Genomic DNA, 22349 nt, shown 5'->3' with positions numbered 1-22349 from the left:
TAATGATCCTTCTGTTAACTTTCAAAAGGAAAATTTGGCATTTGCATTCCTCAGTAACTGCCAAAAGGAAGATTTCAAGAAGCTGCTTCAAGTTACCAGTGAAAACTTCCTAAATTCAAAAGAAACTGGCCAGAGGCTAGCTCCTTTGTAATTTAATTTACCTTAGCCAATCAAGAAAAAGAGCAATTTAATAAGCTACTAGTTTAAAATAGTATTGATTTCCCTGGATGCCTTTCTCACATTACCTCAATCAGATTAAATATTTTGGTTGGGTTTAATATTTTATTTTTACTTCTGTAGGGTCAGTTCATGATAGAAGGTAAGCCTCCATTTGTTCTTTTCTCTGTTTAGTACATTTTATATTTATAATGTAGTTTACAATTTCGAAAAGTAAACAGATCTTACTCAGTTTTAATCCAGAATATCAAATACAGAAATCAAATCATAAAACATTCAAAAGGAAATCCAAAATAGAAATAATATTCATGCTTCTGGGGCCAGCCTGGTGGATCAATGCCAAATGCTAGGTCTCTTTCTAAGTCAGGTCTTTTGGTCTCTCAGATGGTAGGGCTGGGGATGCTGCAGATTGAGTTCACATCCCCTGGAAAGGAGGGAGTCATAGTCATTGCTTAATGTGATACCTAGTGGTCAGATTCAGGGCTCATGATTGCAGAGTTGCAGGAAGAGGCCTGGTGCTTGGCTCCTGGCCCAGGATCATCACTGCAGTGACCTGACAGGTATACTGAGGTGTGGAGGGAAGAAGAGGAGATAGAAAATAGGGGAAAAAAAATCCCTTGGTAATTTTGAATAAAGGCGCATGGTGCCAGGATCCCAGCTCTGTTTCTGATTGAGTTGCAGGCCCAGAAGGTTAAGAAAAATTCATGCCCCTCTTAAGCCCACAGAAAGAAAATAAAAAACAAAAATAGGAAATAATGGGGGAAAAAATGAAATGTAAAAGACAAGAGGTCAAAAAAGCAAACAGAATGTTAGAAATTATTAATAAGGGAATAAAACGAAGATTGTCATAATGCCTCTATATCGCTGTATGATGAGGCTGCACCTACAGTACCTTTGTACAATTCTGGTCGCTGCATCTTAAAAAAGTTATAGTTGCATTAGAAAAGGTACAGGGAAGGGTGACCAAAATGATAAAGGGGATGAAAAGGCTCCCCTTTGAGCAAAACCTAAAGAGGTTAGGGCTATTCAGTTTGAAGAAGAGACAGCTGAAGAAGGATATTATAGAGGTCTATGAACTCATGAATATAACAGAATGGGTAAATCTGACTTTACTGTTTACTTTTTCAAAAAATACAAAGACTAGGGGGGGGGGACACTAAATGAAGCTAGTAAGTAGCACATTTAAAAAAAATCAGAGACAATTATTTTTTATACAATGTACAATTAAGCTCTGGAATTCATTGCTAGAGGATGTGGTAAAAGCAGTTGGCATAGCTGAGTTTAATAAAGGTTTGGACAAGTTCTAAAGAAATCCATAAACTGTTACTAACCAAGTACACTTGGGGAAAGCAACTACTTATTCTTGAGTGTTAGCAGCATGAGAGATCTATCTAGTGTTTGGGATCCTGCCAGATACTTGTGACTTGAATTAGCCACTGTTAGAGACAAAAATACTGGGTTTGATGGATCCTCGATCTGACCCAGTAAGGTAATTCATATATTTTTAGGTTAATCTCAACAAAGGAAAAAAAAAAAAAAAAAAAAAAAAAAAAAAATATATATATATATATATATATATATATACTGTAAGCACAGCATGAACAAATAAAAGTTTCTCAAATCAAAACCTTACAAACAAAATTATATCCCATATCAGAAACTGAAAAATAATTCTTAATAAATTCAGAAAGTTGATAATTCTACCTTTCTCAGGATAACGCCACACAAATTCAGAGCCCAAGGCAATGTTACTTTGCTTTACTAACAAAAATGTATTCCTCTGTAATTGTGTTTTGCAAGAGAGATTTCATGGCAAGTTTGATTTTAGAGAACAAAAAAGTTACATCCAGGGTCTATAGAATAATGTTAGAAGCGGCTCCGTATCTGGATGCAAAAGCCTGGACACTCCACAGCGATCTTTCCTGACGCCTTCCAGGCCGAGTGTGACCTCTGCTTCCATGTTTCCTCCAGGTTTCACAGGCTGTCACCGCCAGTCAAACATCCCTAACGCAGAGGACCGTAATGGAAACTGTAACCACGGTCACCACCCGAGAAAAGATCCTGGTCAAGCACGCTAAGGAGGAGCTCCCACCTCCCCCGCCCCACAAGAAGAGACAGATCATCGTGGATTCCGAATTCAGGAAGAGGTGAGCCCCATTCGGAGGAGGGAGGATTGCAAATGAACATCTGGCAGCCTAAGGGCAGGAACTGGAGGGCATTCTGATATTTGTTTTGGGAATGTTTCCCCCCCTTCCCCCCCCCCAAACAAAAAAAATCCTGCAGCACCTTATTATTATTAGACGCTTGGTATTTACACAAAAATGATAGGACGCAGTGACTGATCCGTTCGTTACAGGAAATTATTAATATTGCTGCGATTAAAGGGGAGGGTGGTGGCTGTGTTTCACTGAGCGGGGGTAGGGGGTCCCTGCTCTGTTTTGGGCAGATGTGTTTAGATTGTCATTTTTAGGATTTTTTTTATAACGGAAAAGCAGTTGCCCTTGAGAACTAACCAGCGTACCTTTAGCAGATTAGATTCCTTCTTTCAGTTTAGGGGAACATCTTCTCCAAACGGCATTTCTGAAAACTAAATGAGTTGATTACTTATCATGTCTAACTGCTCTGATGCTTCGTTTTGTTGCCTTTTGCAGGTTTTGATAGCAATGTGCCTGCTTTTTTTTTGTTATTATGCCTATTCATATTGTATCAGATTTTTAAAGCATTTGTAGCCCCAAATTTTTCGGTTTGGTTTGTTTATTTGTTTTGGAGAGGTGGGGAGTTCATTTTTATTTGGTTCATTCAATGAGGTCAATACTCAAAAGCCGTTTAGATGGATAACTCACAAGTTAAATGGCTTATATGGCATATTCAGCCTCCTCTCGGGGTGATTTATAGCGGGATAACTACCTGTCTGACTGTACTTTAGCCATATAATAAAGGGGCATTTCAGGGGCATTCCAGGAAGGGGCTTAGATATCTGGCTAACCTAGCCTAGCTAGATGAATCGGATAAACTTAGATCTGCTTCTGAGTAGTGCTGTCGCTGTCACTGTCCCCCAAGAAAAAAAACAAAACAAAAACAAGGGCCCACTGGCCGATTATAAGTCTTTGCCCCCTCATGCGCCTTATACAAAAATGGCCATAATGGGCCCAGCACTCCTCATCCCAAAACAGCAATGATTTCCCCACCACTGCAGTCTTTGCCTGGTTTCATACAAAAATGGGAACCCCCCAGACTTAACCCCCTCCATCAAACAATAAACTGGCTCACCCAGGAATCCCCCCCCCCCCCGGGACTCCCGCCTCCCCCTCCCCCAAATTGATCCCTGCTGCTCCTGGCAGCTCCAGCCGAATAACCAAGTATATTCAGCGGGTGGTTTATCCCACTGAATGTATAGGACAAGTAATCTGGCTAACTAGCCGCAGAACTTGTCCACTAAACAGCCTACTAAATATTAGTCTCAATGGGTTTTTTTTGGCAAAAGAAAACAAAATAACATTAAACAACGTAAACAACGTAAAAAAAAAAAATAAGCCAAGTCGATAAAAACACAGGACCCCCCAGCAGGCTTGGTGGGCCTTTCTGGCACCGAGGCCTAGCCCTGAGCCAGGCCCTTCCCCTTTGCTGAAAAGTGCTGGAACCAGAGAGTTGCCCCCCCAGCCCCCACTTGCCCCTTTCCCGAATTCTGGTGACAAAAAGGCAGGGGCAATGACCATTTGCTCCCGGCACTTTAAAAACGGCACCGAATTGATGCCACCACCTTGGTGCCTTCCTCCGGTGTGGAGCTTAGTCGGACAAACCCCAGGGTCTGGAATTCCACTTGCGCTAAACGGCCACGTTTTATCCTGGAAAACTGTTGCCCATGCACAGAATGAAAGAGGCGGAGCTGGGGGCATTCCCAGGCCATCGTGAACTGTGCCCGTTGAGTGGTGATATTCAGCCGCATGAGCTACCCTAAAGTTATCCAGACAACCAAGACAAACGCCTTGACGTCCCCTCCCTCCTACCGAACAGAAATCCATAAAGAGAAAAGGGTGCTCTATTTCCCACTCCTTTCCAGCATTTTGAAAATTTGAAAATGTGCCCCATGACAGGTTCCCCCCCCCCACCCCCGCCCCTTGCCTTTCCCTACTGGCACTTTTAACAATTTTCCTGTCCCTTCCGCCTGCCAAAAAAAAAAAAATATTTGTAGTGGCCACTCCACCTCCTCAACCCCTATCTAAAAATAAAACATCTGCAGTCCCGAGCCCCCAGAGCTGTCCCTGAAGCCCGATGGTCAGTGGACTAGGAGAAGACTCTCGTCTCTTCCCGCTGGGCTTCCAGGACACTTGGGAGCTTGGGGTGGAGGAGGGGGGGGGGGAAGATTGGAAGCCCAACCTGCTTGTTATTTTGGTAGGGGGCGAGGAGGTAGGGGTTCAGGGTTTGTCCTCTACCATTGTTTTCAGGAGTGAGAGGGCATGGGAAAGGCTTGCTTTGGGGGGGCAATTTTAAAAATGTTAAAGTGCCGGGAGGGGGAGGCAAGGAGTGGGAGTTGCATGGAGGAGGGCATTTTTTTTTATGTTTGAAGAGTGGGGAGTGAGTAAAAAGGGAGGTAGGTTTTTTTTTTTGTTTTTTTTTTAAGATAACTTAGCTGATTAGTGCCAGGAGGGAGGCAAGGAGTGGGAATTGCATGGGGGGGACTTATTTTAAAGAGTGGAGAGAGAGAGAAAGGCAAGCAGTATATATATATTTTTTTTTTTTTGGGGGGGGGGTGAGATCTTAAGCTGGCTTAAGTGCCTGATATTCAGCAATAGCTGCCCAGGTTTCTGGCCAGGAGTCCCACCCACACTAAATCAAGCCCTTACATTTTGAAAGGTTAGATTTAGGGAAGTGATCAGATGAAAGTCTAGCTAGTTAGGTTCAACTGAATATTTGCCTTAGGAGGGGGTAGCCAGTTCAAATTAGCCAGTTACCTCACCCACTCGGGAGGTCTGACCGTGCTTCACCACCCGCTGAGATATAAAAATTCCTTCCACATTGTGCCTTCAGCTGCTGGCCTTGTTACAGCCAGCACGCCATGGACAGGAACATTACGAGCAACCAGGACTGGAGCAAAACAGAACAATTATCCTATTAGCCACTGACAGCAGCAGGTTAACGCACAGACAGGTTGCCAGGTCAACAGTAAAACAAAGCCTGCTGTTAATTCATTTTGACTGTTTGTAGAGCTTAACACACCATCTCTTTTGAGCTGTATCAGTGTAGCTTCACCATTTGGAAAACAATTTGAAGAATATCTGACCCCGGGCCTTTCCGCCAACATGATCTGTAAATGTGCTGGCGTTAGCGTGTGGTGCAGTCAAGAATGAGGACCCCCCACCCCCCGGGCCACTCATCCTCTCTCCTCTTTGCAACAATCCCAGCAGCTTTGTGGCCAGCGTTGAGCGGGAGCGCTGCTCTGATTTCATTCCTCGGCCCTGGCATGGGAAACAAAGCTTGTTTTAAAAAAGACAAAAAATAAACCTGTCAATGCCAAAGAAACTGACCCTGCTGTAGGAAATGCAGTTACAGCCGCTTGCTCCTATCCTTCAGGGGACAACCCTGCGTCACTTCTGATTTTTCAGGCACTCGGGCTTTCTTTCCTCCTGTCCGCACGCATGCTGATGCTTTCGTTTTTGTTTTTGTCAGCAGAAAATAGGACCGGAAATCCCAGCGCACGTGTAAAGAGGCAGGGGCAAAATAAAACAGGCCACTGAAAGTCATCCTGATATCTTCCAGGCAGGACTTGGAAGTAGCAAGGCTGCTGAAACTGCATGCTCACATCTCAAAACGAATGAGGCTATTGTATTTCTTTCACCAAAATTATTGTGACCATTGGAGGGAAAATACTATAAATAGCCAAACAGGAGGAAATATTCCACAAAAATACCCAACAATTATTCCTAACTTCCTGAAAAAAAGATATTCAGAGCACGTAGGAAGAGGAGCCACTACAGAGAATGCGCTAACTCCCTCCGTGCTCCCCACAGGTGCCAAATTCTCACAGATACAGACGTTCACCCCCTAGTGGCCCTCACTGAATTCTCTTCCCTCCTGCTTGAGGTTGCTGGAAGTGGAGGCAGTCGGGCAATTCTCATCACTCACCATGGAAGCCACTTCAACAGTTTGCAACATTTCAGGAGCAAGAGCATCACTGAATGGCTGAAAAATAAATGAAAAAGACTGAAAACAATTTAAATTCTGTCTGTGCAACTTGCAGTTGGCATCTGAACCCGCACACCTCCAAAAAGTGGATTGCAGGAAACAGTCACAGAGAGAGGGCGACCAGGAGGCTGTTGGGCTAAGGTAGCTGCAATTTTACAGAGAGCAAAAGAGAATCTTGGAAGAAGTAAAAGGATGTATCTGCAGTCTTTTGACTTTTCTGCTGAAACTACCAACAGAGATGCCAGTTACTGCCAAACGGGGCTCAGGTTATTCCATGAGATTGGAAAACATGTACTTAGACCTGGACTGAGACCATCAGTTCATTTCATGCAGGTGGCAGGATGACTTTTAGATGGCAGTGGCTTTCAGTTTATATCAACGTCTTTTATCTGATTATTGCTGTAGAACAGAGAGGCTCTGAAACCCTGTGCCAGTCTCACTGGGGCACCCTTCATAGGCTGGCCCACTCATGGATTTCTTTACATCCATCCCACCATATTCTGAGATTAGCGTTCCTGTTTTACAGTAGGAGATGTCCCCAGATGCATCGGGAAAGGGGTGAAGAAGATTACCCTGACTGAATCTGTCCATTTTTGTCCTGCCTCATGTAGCATGACAACCAAACTCCAGCCCAGGTTGCCTACTGGTTCCAGATTCACCTGACAGGGTTGATCTAATTTTGGGTTTGCCCCATTGCATGCAGGGGCTTGTAGTTTTACTTTTCTTAGAGAATGCAATATAGTAAAATCAGAACTACAAGTCCCAGCATGCGATGAGGTACATGCAAGACTCGCAGCAAAACTAACTCCATTGCAAGTCTGTGAGTCCTGGGTTTCTATGCCGCCTTTTAAAGTTTTTCATAGTGCAGGGTGTTTTCCACCTGTCTTTCAGTAGCCTGTAGCCAGTCAGTTTCAGAAAATCCTCAATAAATATGCATGAGAGAGAGCCTCATACAGTGGAGACAGTGCAGGCAAATCTATCATGCATATTCATGATGTGGACATCCTAAAAACCGGACTGTCTAGGGGTATTCAATGAGAGGGTTGAAAGTCCGTAGCACAGTGTCCAGCACCTAGAATACTTTGAAACAGATTAAAGAGCTACTTCTAATTTATGGTCTGTAGCCATAAGAAATGGTAGACAATTATGATTCCAAAAAAATATATCTATATCTATCTATCTATATAAATACATCAAGTAAAAGAAAATAAGCAAAAAGAAATGAGATGTGGAAAATGCACGAAGGGAGCTAGCGAAGGAAGAAGGGAGCTGACATTCTGAAGCACCAGGCTGAAGCTGCTTTAATACCCTGTAGCACTTTTCTCAACCGAGCATACTGCCAAGCTAACCTTTGCCCCCATCTACAAATGAAATACATTTTCCTGCTCTCTCAGCTGGCTGGTCAGGGTCCACATAATTCTCTGGCTCAGCATCTCTTCCTGGGGAATGACTGCACATCGGTTGACACGATGCAGCCTGACTCATGGTGCATTGCTACAGTGAAGGGAAAGGTGGACAGCTGTAGGAGGAAGCAAATGACATGTGGATGTGACATTTTAAGATCTCAGCCCTTGTGGCAAAGTACGTGAGCAGGATCTCTTCAGCAGTGGGTTTATCTTCTCTTTGCAACTGATTATTTTGTGATTTCTATAGTGCATTCAACCAGGGCTCTTTGCTTCAGTGCACATCCCAGGACAAGAAGGCCCTGCCCCACCAGTATAGCCATTGACAGATTACACTAAAGGAGGCATGGAGCAGAGGGAATACCTTCTTATGAGTATGCATTCACAGGGACTGCTGTGCCAACTTAGAGAGACAGCTCCTGTTTCTAGAAGCACTTCAGAAGAACACACCTACATTTAGAGCATCCTGAAAAAGTGAATATTGATTAAATGTTTTGAACTTCAATGCCATAGGTGACTCCTAAACGGCATAAACTGTGTAACTAGACAAAAGATTAGGAATATAAGTAGAAAAGAAGAATTTGAAATGGGACACAGGGAGGGAACTCTGTAGTTTATATAATTATGTATTATATTGTGTATATGACATGGGGTGGGGAGGATGTATTACATGGTTTATATGATATGTGGGGAGTGGGGAGTAGGTGTTATATGGTGTATATGACATAGGGGGTGGGGAGTATGTGTTATATGGTATACATGATATACGGGGGTGAGGAGTATGTGTTATATGGTTTATATGATGTGGGGAAGAGTACGTGTTACATGGTATATGACGTGAGGGTGGGGAGTATGTGTTATAAGGTGTATATAATATATATGTGGTGAGGATTATGTGTCATATGTATATGATGTGGAGTGGAGTACATGTTATATGGTTTATATGATATGTGGGGAGTAGGTGTTATATGGTGTATATGACATGGGGTGGGGAGTATGTGTTCTATGGTTTATATGATGTGGGGAAGAGTATGTGTTATATGGCATATATTACATGGGGTGAGGAGTATGTTACAAGGTGTATATACTTTTTTGTGTGGTGAGTATGTGTCATATGATGTATATGTTGTGGGGTGGGGAGTACATGTTATATGGTATACATGATATGTGGGGGTGAGGAGTATGTGTTACATGGCTTATATGATGGGGGAGTATGTGTTATATGGTGTAGATGATAGGTGGGGTGAGGATTGTGTGTTATATAGTGAATATGATACGTGAGGGAGAGTATGTTATATGGTGTATGATATCTTTGGGGTGAGGAGTATGTATTATATGGTGTTTATGATATGTGGGGTGGGGAGGATGTGATATATGGCATATATGATATGTGAGGATGAAGAGTATGTGTTATGTGGTGTATATAACATGGGGTGGGGAGAAGGTGTTATATGATTTATATGATATGTGGGGGTTGGGAGAATGTGTTATATGGTGTAAATGATATGTGGGGTGGGGAGTATGTGTTATATGGTGTATATGATATGTGGGGTGGGGAGTATGTGTTATATGGTATATATGATATGTGAGTGTGGCGAAGATGTGTTATATGCTGTAAATGATAATTGGGGGTGGGGAAGAAGTATTATATGTTGTATATGATATGTGGAGGAGTGAGGAGGATGTGATATATCATGTATATGAAATGTGAGGGTGGGGAGGATGAAATATATTTCCTTTTGGTTTTATGATTTTATTGGGCCCCATTTTCAAAAATGTTTATATGCTCGTTAGAAAATATGCTGGTAGTTGCTTGCAAAAGCCAAGTGCATAACTCGATTTCACACATATGTGTGGCATGCAATAAAGAGGTGTACTCAAGCGGGGAGTTCGAGAGGAGTTTGGATTTAGAGATCCTCTGTATTTATTCCATGCTTTCTTGAATTCAGATGCTGTTTTTGTCTCCACCATCCCCACTGGGAGCCTGTTCCATGCATCTACCACCCTCTCTGTAAAGACGTATTTCCTAAAATTAGTCCTGAATCCACCTCCTTTCAACCTCATTTCATGACCCCTCGTTCTGGAGTCTCCTTTTTATTGTAAGAGGCTCACCTCCTATGCATGGAAACCTTTGAGATATATGAATGTCTCTGTCATATCTTCCCTATCTCATCTTTCTTCTAGGGTATACATGTTTAGATTTTTAAGTCTATCCCCATATGCTTTAGAACAAAGACCACTGACCCTTTTAGTAGCCACCACCGGACTGACTCCATCCTGTTTATGTCCTTTTGAAGGTGCGGTCTCCAGAATTGTACACAGTATTCCCAAGTGAGGTCTCATCAGGGACTTATTCGGGGGCAATATCATCTCCCTTTTTCTGCTGACCATTCCTCTCCCTATGCAGCCAAGCATTTTTCTGGCTTTTACCATCGCTTTATCCACCTGTTTGGCCACCTTAAGATCATCAGATACAATTACCCCCAGATCCCACTCTTCCTTTGTGCTTAGAAGAATTTCACCTCCAATACTGTTCCGTTTTTGCATCCTAAATGCTTTACTCTGCATTTTTTTAGCATTAAATCTTAGCTGCCAGACCTTAGACCATTCCTCAAGCTTTGCTAGATCCCTCATGTTTTCCACTCCTTCCCATCTGTCCACCCTGTTACAGATTTTGGGATCATCGGCAAAAAGACAAACCTTTCCCAACAATCCTGCCTAAATGTCGCTCACGAAAATATTGAAAAGAATCTGTCCAAGAATCGACCCCTGAGGTTCACCGCTAGCAACAACCCCCTCCTCCGAGAAAACTCCATTTACCATTACCCTTTGTCACCTCCCACTCAGCCAGTTTCTAACTCAGTCAGTCACTCTAGGATCCATACCAAGAGTGCGTAATCTATAAATCTTCTGTGCGGAACGGCGTCGAAGGCCTTCCACACGCACTTTCCATTTTAAAAAGTGTGTTCCTAAATCCACACAGAGAAGTTCTGACATGCCAGGGACTGTGGAAACGCGTGCCTGCATGTTCACTTTGAACATTTGTGGAAAGTCTGTGGGTAAAAAGCCCTCTGCAAGCTTTCCCCTCTTTGAAGATTTGCTCTCTTTGGGGATCATTTTCACAGCCATTCATGGATACAAAACCCGCGGAAACAGCTGTTTTAAAATTCACTTGGGGCTCAGTTCGTGCAAACGTTCACACGAAACCCAGTTTTGTATGGAATTTCACATGCACTGAGGAAGAGGCATTCTAGGGCCGGAGTTGAAGTGGACTGCGGCTTTTCCTGGTGAACCTGCTCGTGGAAGTTCGCTTTGAGGATACTCAGTGAAGATTGCATGAGCAAATTACTCAAAGACTTTCCTGCCGTGCGAGCTGTTTGACCTTTTCTTTCTCTGTGGCTATGCTGCTTTCTCCTTTTTGTAAATCACCTTGAATCTAGGGTATAAATGTGGACCTAAGCGTTTGAGCTTAGGAATCTAGCAGAACTCTCTGGTTTCCAGCTGGCCGCTGTAGAAGCTGGTTTGAGAGGCAGAGACGCCTCTCAGCGTATTTCTGCCTTGTTCTGCACTTCCATCACAAAAGCATTTGGAAATGCATCTCTGAGGGAAAGTTTTCACTAGAGCTGTGCCCTGTGGTTTTCCGACACCTGTGCTGGCTTTTTCAGCACCAGCACGTGGTATTTTCTGATGATTTCTTTGCAGCCTCTGTTAACTTTATTTTGGCACAATGTAAGAATAATGAAAAGACATTAATGCATGTGTGCTTTCAAAACCCTATTGTGCCTTTCTTCCAAAGTATGCCAAGCAGGTTCATAATGATCCAAATAGTGGTGAAAAAATCAGAATCAGCTCAGATAAATTTAAAAAAAAAAAAAAAACATGAAGGGGCAATTTTGGAAGTCCACAGGCAGCTTAAGAAGCTGCCGTACTGGGTCAGACCAAGAGTCCATCAAGCCCAGCATCCTGTTTCCAACAGTGGCCAGTCCAGGTCACAAGTGCCTGGCAAGTACCCAAACATTAAATAGATCCCATGCTTCTAATGCCGGTAATAACCAGTGGCGGCTATTCATAAACCTACTTGATTAATAGTAGTTATTGGACTTCTCCTCCAAGAACGTGTCCAAACCATTTTTAATCCCAGTTAAGCTAACTGCCTTAACCACATCCTCTGGCAACAAATTCCAGAGCTTAATTGTGTGTTGAGTAAAAAAGAATTTTCTCCAATTTGTTTTAAATGTGCTACTTGCTAACTTCATGGAATGCTTCCTATTCCTTGTATTATCTGAAAGAGTAAATACCCATTCTAGTCCTCTCCTGATTTTATAGACCCTATCATATCTCCCCCTCAGCTGTCTCCTCTCCAGGCTGAACAGCCCCAACCTTTTTAGCCTTTCCTCATATGGGAGCTGCTTGCAGGCCTGCAGTTACAAAACAGCCCCGAGCTGACTCCTGCAAGTTCATTTCCAAAGGGAAAGTCCCTGCAGAGTATCCCTGTGATGAGCCATCTAGCGCACACTGCCCCTGGGTACCTTTCTACCCACAGACCTTTGGACTGTAAGGGAGCTGGCGCAAATTACATGTCGGAAATGTGCAGATGAAATCCCCATACATATTTTTACACTCCCAATCTACCTCCGCCCCTTTCTCATGTGGGCATAGTTTAACAATATGCACACTTTTACCTAGATGTGTGTGTGTGTGTGGTCTTTTTACATGGGTAATCATATGCTGACGCTGGTAAAACATTTCCAGCATTGTCCCCTCTGAGTCTGTAAAGACAATTACCTTTCGATCTGAGCCAGGATGGGAGTTGGCTCACAAAACCAGCCAACAGTCTGAGCCAGGCGTAGCGCTCAGAGCCTGAACCATCAGGAGCTCACTTGATACTTGCTCCCAGGGATACAAAGGAACTCGAAGGAAAGTTAGTTAAAAGTTTAAGAAACCAATTACTTAAAAATATCATTCTGCATATTTCTGCAACTCTGGACAGTGCCCAGAGAATCCAGCATTCTTGTAATTAGAAGGCTGTTTTCTCTCGTGCTGCGCTGTTAATGCTCCCTGATGTCACCAGGACACTGTTGTGACAGATGTGAAGCTAATTAATTATTTGCTGGTCCAGGATCCCTTCGTAACCTGCTCCTGTATGCCAGGCTCTCCAACCAACAGGGGGAAACTGAACTTACAATGGAAGCTGGAAAAGAATTCACTTAAGTCTCTATTCTGTGAAATTCCTGAACCACATAAAATGACTGAATATTATCTGGAGATAGCTGCTCTGCTCCATTTATTTTTTATGGTGGAACAAAAAGAGATATTTGCATTAGCTCAGGGGGTTATTTGGCTCTGCTCCTCAGAGACTTGTTCCAGTGCATAATTTTCTTGCATACCCCCCTCCCCTCACCCCCTCTACACACACACTAGAGATTTTCAAAACCTTAACAGCTGAAAGGGAAAATATGCAGAAGGCATAAGAGAAGTGACAAAGCTCCTTCAGAAAGGAAATGAAAGAGGCGCATGGTGTGGCCCGCCCCCCACCCCCCCCCCCCCCCCCCCCCCGCTCCGGCCTGGTGAACTGCAGGCAAGCGTGCGAGAGGGATTCACATCTGGACTTGCAGCAGGGCCCAAGCAGCGCTGCCTGAAGCTGGCCCTTGAGATCAGGGCGGCTCAGGTGTGCACGTGCCGCCGGCAGGCTGGCTCTGCTGCCCCGGGAGGAAGCATCTTTCTATTTCTGCTGCAAAAATAATTTCTCAGGCCGGTAGCAAGTTACCCTCGTTCTGGTTCCTATCCATTCCCCCGCCGTACAAGAAAGCACAAAACCTTTCAGCCCCCCTGGGGACGTGAGACCAACTGCGCTGACCGTGCCTGGAAGAGTGAGTGACTGTAGAATGAGGGTCCTGGGCTTTTAGGGCCTTCATAGAACCCAACCTGCTGGCGTCTTCCCTCTTTCCTGCTGCTGGGGTGGTTTCTCTTGGCCTTCTCCCGTGGTCAGCTTTTTTTTTTTTTTTTTTTATTTCTCTTAAGATAATTTAGTTCACCTACTCTTGCACTGGCTGTGCAATAAGGAGGGGGAACCTTCGGAGTGATTGAGCCAGTTAGGAGCAATCTGCGCCAGTGCATTATAGAAGTGCACAGGGTGGGCTCATTCGTTGTTTAGTCGGCAAGGGATGCTTTTTATTTATTTATTTATTTTGATACGTTGTGCGTACTCTGGTGCAATAGCATGCACTAGAAGGGTAATTCTCAAAGCTTTGCCTGCTTTCACACAATTTCCTGGGATGTGCAGGGGTTTGCACTTACACGCATGCTTTTGCAGTATGCATGCTTCCCCCCCCCCCCCGAATAAAAGCTATTGTGCACACATTACCAGGTAGCAACATGTGCAAGTGGCATTTCTGGGATTATTTGCAAAAGGAAAGTATGTGTGGACTTTCCCTATTGAAAATTGGTCGAAAGTCTGCAGATTAAAAGTGCGCAATGTGCCAGTTACAAAATTACACACTAAAAGGATGTCAGCCACCAGTCCCACCCAACCTACCCTCCCCACTGACTAAATCTCTTTTAAAACTATACAATCCCCTTCCCCTGCCCTATCCGGAGTATACCCCAGTGCCTGCTGGAAATATACACATCGTATGATAGCTAGCTACAGAGTCCACCTTACAAATCCCGTTCCTAGACTCTGCTCCAGCTATCTGTGCTGTATTCATGTATCACCATTCTGTCTCCATGGGGTTCTAATGAAGATTTGCTCTTCAGCTGTCCGTGCTGTATTCATGCTTTACATGTATCAGCGTGACTCCGGAATGGGGCTCTGAAGATCAGCCCTTCAGCTGTCTGTGCTGTGTTCATATTTTATATAGGTCAGTGTGATACCTCGGGAAAGGACTGGGGATTGCTTGCCATCTCGTTTGAACCCTTTTCTGTGACTTCCTTGTGCTCTTCTTCCCCCAGCAGTTCCCAAATCTCCAATCACTTGATTCCTGCTCCTTAGTGCCTGGGCATTCAGAAACAGTTATCAGCAAAAGAAAACTAAAATCTAACTCTGACAAGTTCTTCCTCCACTCTAGATCCCAGCCCTGAATGTCCCCCCCATCTCCCTAACTGAAATCAGATAAACTGTGACTGTGTAGTCTGGTGATGCCCTGGATTTGTATGTTTTTGGTTTAAGTCAGCTCTTCCTCTCTTCCCTGGCAGCTGCCGGCTTCCCTCCTTGCCCCCCTGCCGATCTGCCCGCCTTTGCCCTGGAGCCCTTTCTGAAGGCCTCCCTGTAGGTGGGGTGGAGCCATGTCCCTCCCCCTCCTGCAGCTCTTGCCAGGGGTCTCACTCAGACTGCTTTTTTTTTTTTTTTTTTTTTAATGTTCTGCTTTGTCCATGGGCCTGGCTGCCTCTGTTTCCCTCTCTCCTTGCTGGTGGTTGCCAGCATAGGGTATGAATATCCCATTCTTTACTGCATGGAGTTTGTATGGATCCTGTGCTGATTTACTAAACGTCCTTAATACCAGGTTTTATTAGAAGCCCAAACCAGTCACACCCCTGAAGCATACAAATCTGGAAGAAAAAAAAAAGATCTCATCAATCATTACTTTAATTTCCAACTTTATTGTTTAGGGGGAAAAAGTTGTCTCTTTATTTTGGTTTTGGTAGCTCCCTACTGTGGAGTTAGGGCCGAATTGGTGCAGAGGACACACTCAGTCCAGGGGCTAAGTCCCAGTTCTCTTGCACCAGTCCTTTCAACCCTGTGGCATGAATTCTCTCGATGGGGGGGGAGGCTTAGCCTCCTGGGACAAGGCTTGCAGGGGAATGGGTTTTTTTTTTTTTTTTCCCAATTTCAGGGGCTGATGCAATAAACCGCGCTCAGCCTAGCGCACAGCGTAACGAACGATTGGATGCACTTTGTGGATGCGCTAGGCCCAGCCCTGATGCAATATGGGGATTAGCGCATCCAAACTCCGGCATAGCTAATAGCATTCATCACATGTAAATGCCATGTAGATGAGGTTATTAGCTATTACCCTCCCCCACCCGATGCAGAAAATTGCTGCCCGGCTAACGCATCCTTCTTAATGTGGCAAATTTAACACCAGCCCCGGAGCTGGAATCAATTCATACTGCGAGTCAAGGGCCCGATAGCAGAGCATTGGCGATTTTCTGCTTCTTCCTACTGGCTGCCTGCCTGGTTGGTAAAACCCCAAGACCAGATTTACCCCAGTACTGCGTGAACTGCATTGGCCTCCTGCTGTAAAAAATGTTTTTTATTTTGAGAGGCTGCAATCTTTACATTTTGCAAGGCTGCACGGCTGCTGTTTGTCACTCGGGGGGATTTCACATGCCAGCTTTTCTTTTGTGGGGGCGAGAAAACGGACACTCTCATCGAGCGTCCTTTTTCCTAACCCACACACCACCCTCTCCTGGGCATCTAAGGCAGAGGGCTAGGGACGCACAATTGATCCCCGGCACTTCCTTTTTAGAATGGCAGCTCACTGTGATACTGCATCCGGCACCCAGGAGAGGTGTTTGTGCGTGCATTAGGAAACAGGCGCTCAATACGAGCTTCCGTTTTACAGCACATTATATGGCACCGCCCCCTCAGTCTTTTCCCTCTCTCTCTCACAGGCCGATGCAATATCGTCTTGTGTAAAATGGGCGCTCGTGAGTGAGCGCCCGCTTTCCTGGCGCGTGCCCAGCCACCTCTCCTGGCCGCGCGTTGCATTATTTTAAATGAGGGGTCGTGCTAAAAAAGGACGCACTAGGGATAAATTGTACATCCCTAGTGCGTCCACGGTATCGGGTGCCCAGGAGAAGTGGCTGTGTGTGCACCAGTTAGGAAAATGGACGCTCCATGAATGGGCATCCGTTTCCCTAACCTGACCGCTGGCAACATCATGTACTTCTGTGGGCAGTATTTTGGGCTTTTTTGTGGGGTTTTTTTTTTTTTAGATGGCTTGGAGCACGTAAAACTTAACATCAGTCCTGGGGCTGCATTATGTTTTCCAAGTTAAAACATGCGCATCGGGCACACGGTGATGTTTTGCAACGGGGGGGGGGGGGGGGGGTGGTAATTGATAATATCCCCATCTACATGCATGTACATGTGATGAGTGCTATTAGGTACGTGCTGGTTTGGACGCACGTTTTGGATGGGCCTCGTTAACCTGTGCGGCGTGCGCTCGGCTCAGCGTACGCTCTAGCATTGGCATGACAGTACTCATTGACTGTTGAGTCAGATGGTGGATACTCTCTCTTTGGAAAAAAAACAGGGCAGGACAAACGGAATGGGGGTTCAAACTTAAGACTTTTTCTGCAACTCAAAATAAATTGGAAAGTCCATTTCAAAAATGAGATTCCTGAATCTTCCTACAAAAAAAACCCCAAAAATCCACAGTGCCTGTTCCCCCTTGCTGTCCTCTGAGCCAGTATCCCTACAGGTCAGGGACCTTGCAAATGACCCACACTTCTGGGCGACCAAAAAGTGGGCTTCTGGCACACAGGACCAGATCTCAGTCTCTCGATGGCAAACAAAACTCTGGATCTTGAATGGCAAAGTCCCCACACATAAAGCACGTCTCTTCTCTGCTCTCAGATGCAGGAGCCACCCCACTTAAGCTGAATGTAGGGCAGGCATAGCACCCAGACTCTCACTCGGGGGGGGGGGGGGGTGTTCCCTCCTGAAGATGGATCAAGCCCAACCCCCCCCCCCCCCCCCGAAAAACTTCTCAGCAAACTAGGTCACTCGAGCACCTCTGACCCGATCTTCCTCAGGCCAGAGGGGCCTAGCCAGGGAACTGCACTAAATACCGCTCAACTCCGATACACTTCCTCCTGCACCTGCTCAGTCAGCCCCAATATCTAGGGCCAAGCTGACCCATCCCAGCCTTGGGAGAAGGAACCTTTTAGGGCTGGTGTAAAAAAAACAAACCAAAAAACAACTCCCAGTCCCTTAGGGGGAGGGTGGAAACGGGAAAGCACATCAGTGAGGGATCGAAGTATGCCCCAACATTTTGCTCTGGTTTTTCCTTTTGGAAATAGATTTGACAGCCGGCGGCATTCTCTTGTTGGGCCGTCCACGCATTAAGAAGTTCCTGTGCCCCGGGTCCAGGCCTTGACATTGCTGGCTGCTCGGTATTGCATGGGCGCTGGGCTCCCTCTAGTGTCGTCATTTCAGCTGCAAGGGAGCTCACTTTCTGCTCGCATTTACCGGTTACTGAAATACGTTCCCCGTTTCCAGCACTTTGGTGCCTGAGCCATCGGGGTGACAGCGTGCGTGGCTCTGCATGGCGGGTGCACCCTTTTATTTATTTAAGACTCGATCCAGTCCAAAGCACAAAGCAGATTGCACTTCGACACATAAACTCAGCATTTCAGCATGAACAAAGATGCAATTTCCACATTACTCACCCCCTCCCCCCAACACACACATCACAAGACTTTTCATCTCCCTAACTGTGCAACAGTTTCTATCTACTTTGGGCAAAGTTTGCAAAATCTGACTGGGGCTGGCTCAGTGGCTGCAAGGGTTCTGGAGGGGCCAATTCTTCTGATGGAGGAGAGGGGAAGGGGGAGTGAGACAGGTGCCGGAAAAGCTTTCTTGGTTTGGGGGAAGGGTGACCCACAGGGCTTGGGGGTGGAGACAGCCAGAGGCTCTTTCATATGTTGGGGGGTTGGGCGATTTTAATTTGAGATAAGAAGGGAGGGCAGTCGCCAACTTGTGGGGGAGTGGGGCTGTTGAATTTTTGATCGGAGAACGGTGATGGAAGGCAGCACTGGCTTGCGGGTGGGGAACAGTTTAATTTGTAATTGGGGTTCAGTGGGAGCAGGGTAGGGGAAAGAGGACAGCACTAACTTGGAGGTACAGCATATTTTGAGATCAGGAGTTGGGAGGGAGGACAGTACCAGTTTGCAGGCATTTTAATTTGAGAATTTGAAATCAGGATATGGGGAATAAGGGAAGGCAGTGCTGCTTAGGGTGGGGTAATTTAATTAGGGGTCAGGGATGGGAGTTAAGTGCCTTGCTAGCTTAGGTGGGGGGAGGCAGTTTAATTTGAGATAAGGGTTCAGGAGAATGGGAGGAGGTGGGAGGGGGTGCTCGGGATTGATTTTCTGATTATATTTTGAACAGCTAAATTACTAATAGAAGAGGTTTCAGCACATTCTTATCTAGTCACCTAAATTAAGCCAGAAACATCTAGCCAGCTAAATTGGATGTTTAGCCATTTCATGCTCCAAGTCTGCCCAAGTTCTCTCTTCTGCATCTGATGAAGTGGGCTCTGTCCTCAAAAGTTCATGTTTCAATAATTTGGTTAGTCTATAAGTTGCCACCCAACTTCTCTCATTTTTGCTACACCAGACGAACACTATCGTTCCATAGTGGCTGAGAGGGAAGGGTGTCCCCTAACACCATGCTGGGACATTCGTCCATAGTGACTGAGAGGGAAGGGTGTCCCCTAACACCATGCTGGGACATTCGTTCCATAGTGACTGAGAGGGAAGGATGTCCCCTAGCACTATGCTGGGACATTCGTTCCATGGTGACTGAGAGGGAATGGTGTCCCCTAACACCATGCTGGGACATTCGTTCCATGGTGACTGAGAGGGAAGGGTGTCCCCTAGCACCATGCTGGGACATTCGTTCCATAGTGACTGAGAGGGAAGGATGTCCCCTAGCACTATGCTGGGACATTCGTTCCATGGTGACTGAGAGGGAATGGTGTCCCCTAACACCATGCTGGGACATTCGTTCCATGGTGACTGAGAGGGAAGGGTGTCCCCTAACACCATGCTGGGACATTCGTTCCATAGTGACTGAGAGGGAAGGGAATCCCCTAACACCATGCTGGGACATTCGTTCCATAGTGGCTGAGAGGGAAGGGTGTCCCCTAACACCATGCTGAGTACTGTAGTATTCCCTCTGACACTGTGTTGATATGTTCACTCAGTACTGTTCTCAGATCGGAGAATGCTGAACTTCCAGGATACCTTTCTGGAATTATCCTTGAACTTTTGAAAATATATCATTCAAATACCAATGTACAAGAAGTGTGATCCTACTCAGCATTTGAGATATTACATCAGAGAGCCCAGTGATAAGGCTGTCAGCCAGGTATGGCATGTGAAAGTGAATCCCTTCGGAAAGTTTACTTCTACAGTAATGCTTGCTCAGAATAATGTTTTCACCTAAGTGGGGAGTTTGGTCAGGTGTAGTATGGTTCTACCTTTTACTGCAGGTTTCTAATTTTATTGAAACTTGCACCTTTCCATCCCCTACATGTAAAGATTTTAGCTAGCTTTTATTTATAGCCTATGGATTTGGGAACAGTATGAATTAGACATGTGCATTCGTTTTTCACAAATTTGACAATTTCAACGAAATAGTCTGTTTTGTTATGGTTCGGGGATGCCGAAATCTGAACTGAATTTTTCTGAAATTTCAGAAAAAATCATAGTTCGTGTTAGCACGCACTAACATGAAAATTGGGACACACGAAAAAAAAACCCACGGGAAAAATGAAATCTTCTGCGGGGGAGGGGGGGCCTGAAAACGAAGCCCGGACTGATAAAACAAAACAATGCACATCTCTAGTATGAACTCTCTCTAGTACCCTGTGATAGGGAGAGAAACGCCACCAGATTTATAAACACAGGCCTGTGTTGATTGGAAAAGAGACTGAGACCCATCTCTTTTACTTGGATGGGTAACGCAAGCAGAAAATAAGAGTGTGGATAGGATACTTAATTTGTGGGGAAATATCAGGCAGTCATGGTAAAAGCATGCCAGAACTAGAGATGATAGGAAAAGAAAAGACATTTAAATAATTAGTTTCAAGAGTAATAACCAACTTGCTTAGAACGTATTGATCATTCTCCTTGCTATTTGTTTAAGAGGCATAGGGTCGGGCAGATTACATGAATCGAATGGTTCCAGCTGAAATCGCATCTGGTGCGCAGGCAGATAGAGGAGGTGTTTTAATGCCTTTTGCAATGGAAAATATTTGAAGAGTATTGAATAGACTGCTAAGTTTTCCACCCGACAGTTTTATGTGGTAACTGCTGGAATGAAAAGCTCAAGTTGGTTTGTTTTGTTTGTTTGTTTCGGGGGGTGGGGGGTTCTTTCTAAATTCCAAGCATTTTTCTCCACTCATTTTTAGTACGTTCCTCTGCTTTTAACATCTGTCATGACATCTTTTGTCGTAAAAAAAAAATGCCAAACAAAGGGGCATGATTGTTCTCTTGTTTTCCTGCCTCTCAGGTTTGACGTCGATACCACAGAACTTCATAGCTGGATGACGCGTTCAGAAGCCGTCCTGCAGAATCCTGAGTTTAGTACATATCGGAAAGAAGGGAACATCTCAGATCTTACGGAAAGAGTCAATGTACGTAAGCATCTTCATCTTCTCTACAGTTTATTCTCAGTTTCTGGCACATTTCCAGTCTCTGGAAGTTAAAGTCTTCTATTAATTGTCCAGGCCGGATAGTTAGCATTTTCTTTAAATGTATGTTATTCTTTTTGTTGATCATTTAGTACCCTTCATTTATGGTTACCTGTATATAAACAGTATGCATGAAACGTTTGTACAGTCAAATGTAACATAATTAGTAGCTTATGGGCAGATTGGATCCAATTGACCTACCCAGTCTGTCCAATTGTCTTCCCCTCTGGTTCTCTACCACTTTGGATTGATGACGCATAGATTCCCAATACTTAGCAGCTCCCCATCACCTCTCTCCAATCTCCTCTCATCCACCACTCATGTAATTTACCCATTTTCTCAACCTTGTTCCAACGACTTCCCTCTATATCTGTCCCAAGCATGTTTACATTCCATCACAGTGATGGCCTCTACTACCTCCGTTGATAGACTTCTCCAGACCTTGTCATCTTCCTTTTTTGGCTTTTACAAGTTCTGTACTTAATCCAACTGCCAGGTCCCTCCCATGTCTTACCATCAAACGTTGTAATAATCTACCGCAGCTACCAAAACTTCTGAGGCTGTTCTTGGAATCATTTGGCCACCCCGTGCTTGTTAATGTTGGGTATCACTATGGCTGCTCTGTGCAGGTTACCCCAGCTTTTATGGAAGCTTGATGCAGCCATTCTGCCGCTCTGCATATTGGCTTGTATTCTTCCCTATTTGGACCTGTAAAGTTCCATATGATTGAACAAAAACTTAAGTCCCCTCTCTCATTTCTTCTTCCTGTTATCTCCCCATAATTCCTTGCCACTGCACTCTGTGTCTATCCAAAGCAGGTTTAAATTCGATCATTGTGTTGTTTGCTACTAGGTCTTCCGATAGTATACCAACAACTATTGCTGTTTTTCAGGCCAAATGAAGAAAAAAAAACCCGCCAAAAGGTGTAAAGAATGCGAATTAGGGGTGCGCATTGAACATGTTTTCATTTCATTCTGTTTTTCAGTTTATTTTCATTTGTTGTTCAGTTTATTTTCATTTGTTGTTTGTTGTCTGAAACAAACAACAATCAAAAAAACAAGCCGGCCCCAAAAAAGAAAGAAAATGTAAGGTCCGCCCTTCCCACTTCCCCTCTGCTGCCACCTTCAAAGCCTCCCACAGTGCCCGCCAGATTCTTCTGGAC

General features: G+C 44.8%; 1 protein-coding gene across 1 annotated transcript in view; it reads left to right on the top strand.

Annotated features, from left to right (window-relative positions):
* DMD (dystrophin) overlaps window positions 1–22349 on the top strand; it is a 3148630-nt gene that overhangs the window by 1318984 nt on the left and 1807297 nt on the right. Inside the window, exons 17-18 of the mRNA XM_029603105.1 lie at window positions 2149–2324; window positions 21007–21130. Coding sequence (XP_029458965.1) covers window positions 2149–2324; window positions 21007–21130 — 300 coding nt within the window. The remainder of the gene's footprint in view (window positions 1–2148; window positions 2325–21006; window positions 21131–22349) is intronic.

Source organism: Rhinatrema bivittatum, chromosome 5, assembly GCF_901001135.1.
Source record: "Rhinatrema bivittatum chromosome 5, aRhiBiv1.1, whole genome shotgun sequence".
In the NCBI taxonomy this organism is placed as follows: Eukaryota; Metazoa; Chordata; class Amphibia; order Gymnophiona; family Rhinatrematidae; genus Rhinatrema; species Rhinatrema bivittatum.
This window is presented reverse-complemented; position numbering and strand designations above follow the sequence as displayed.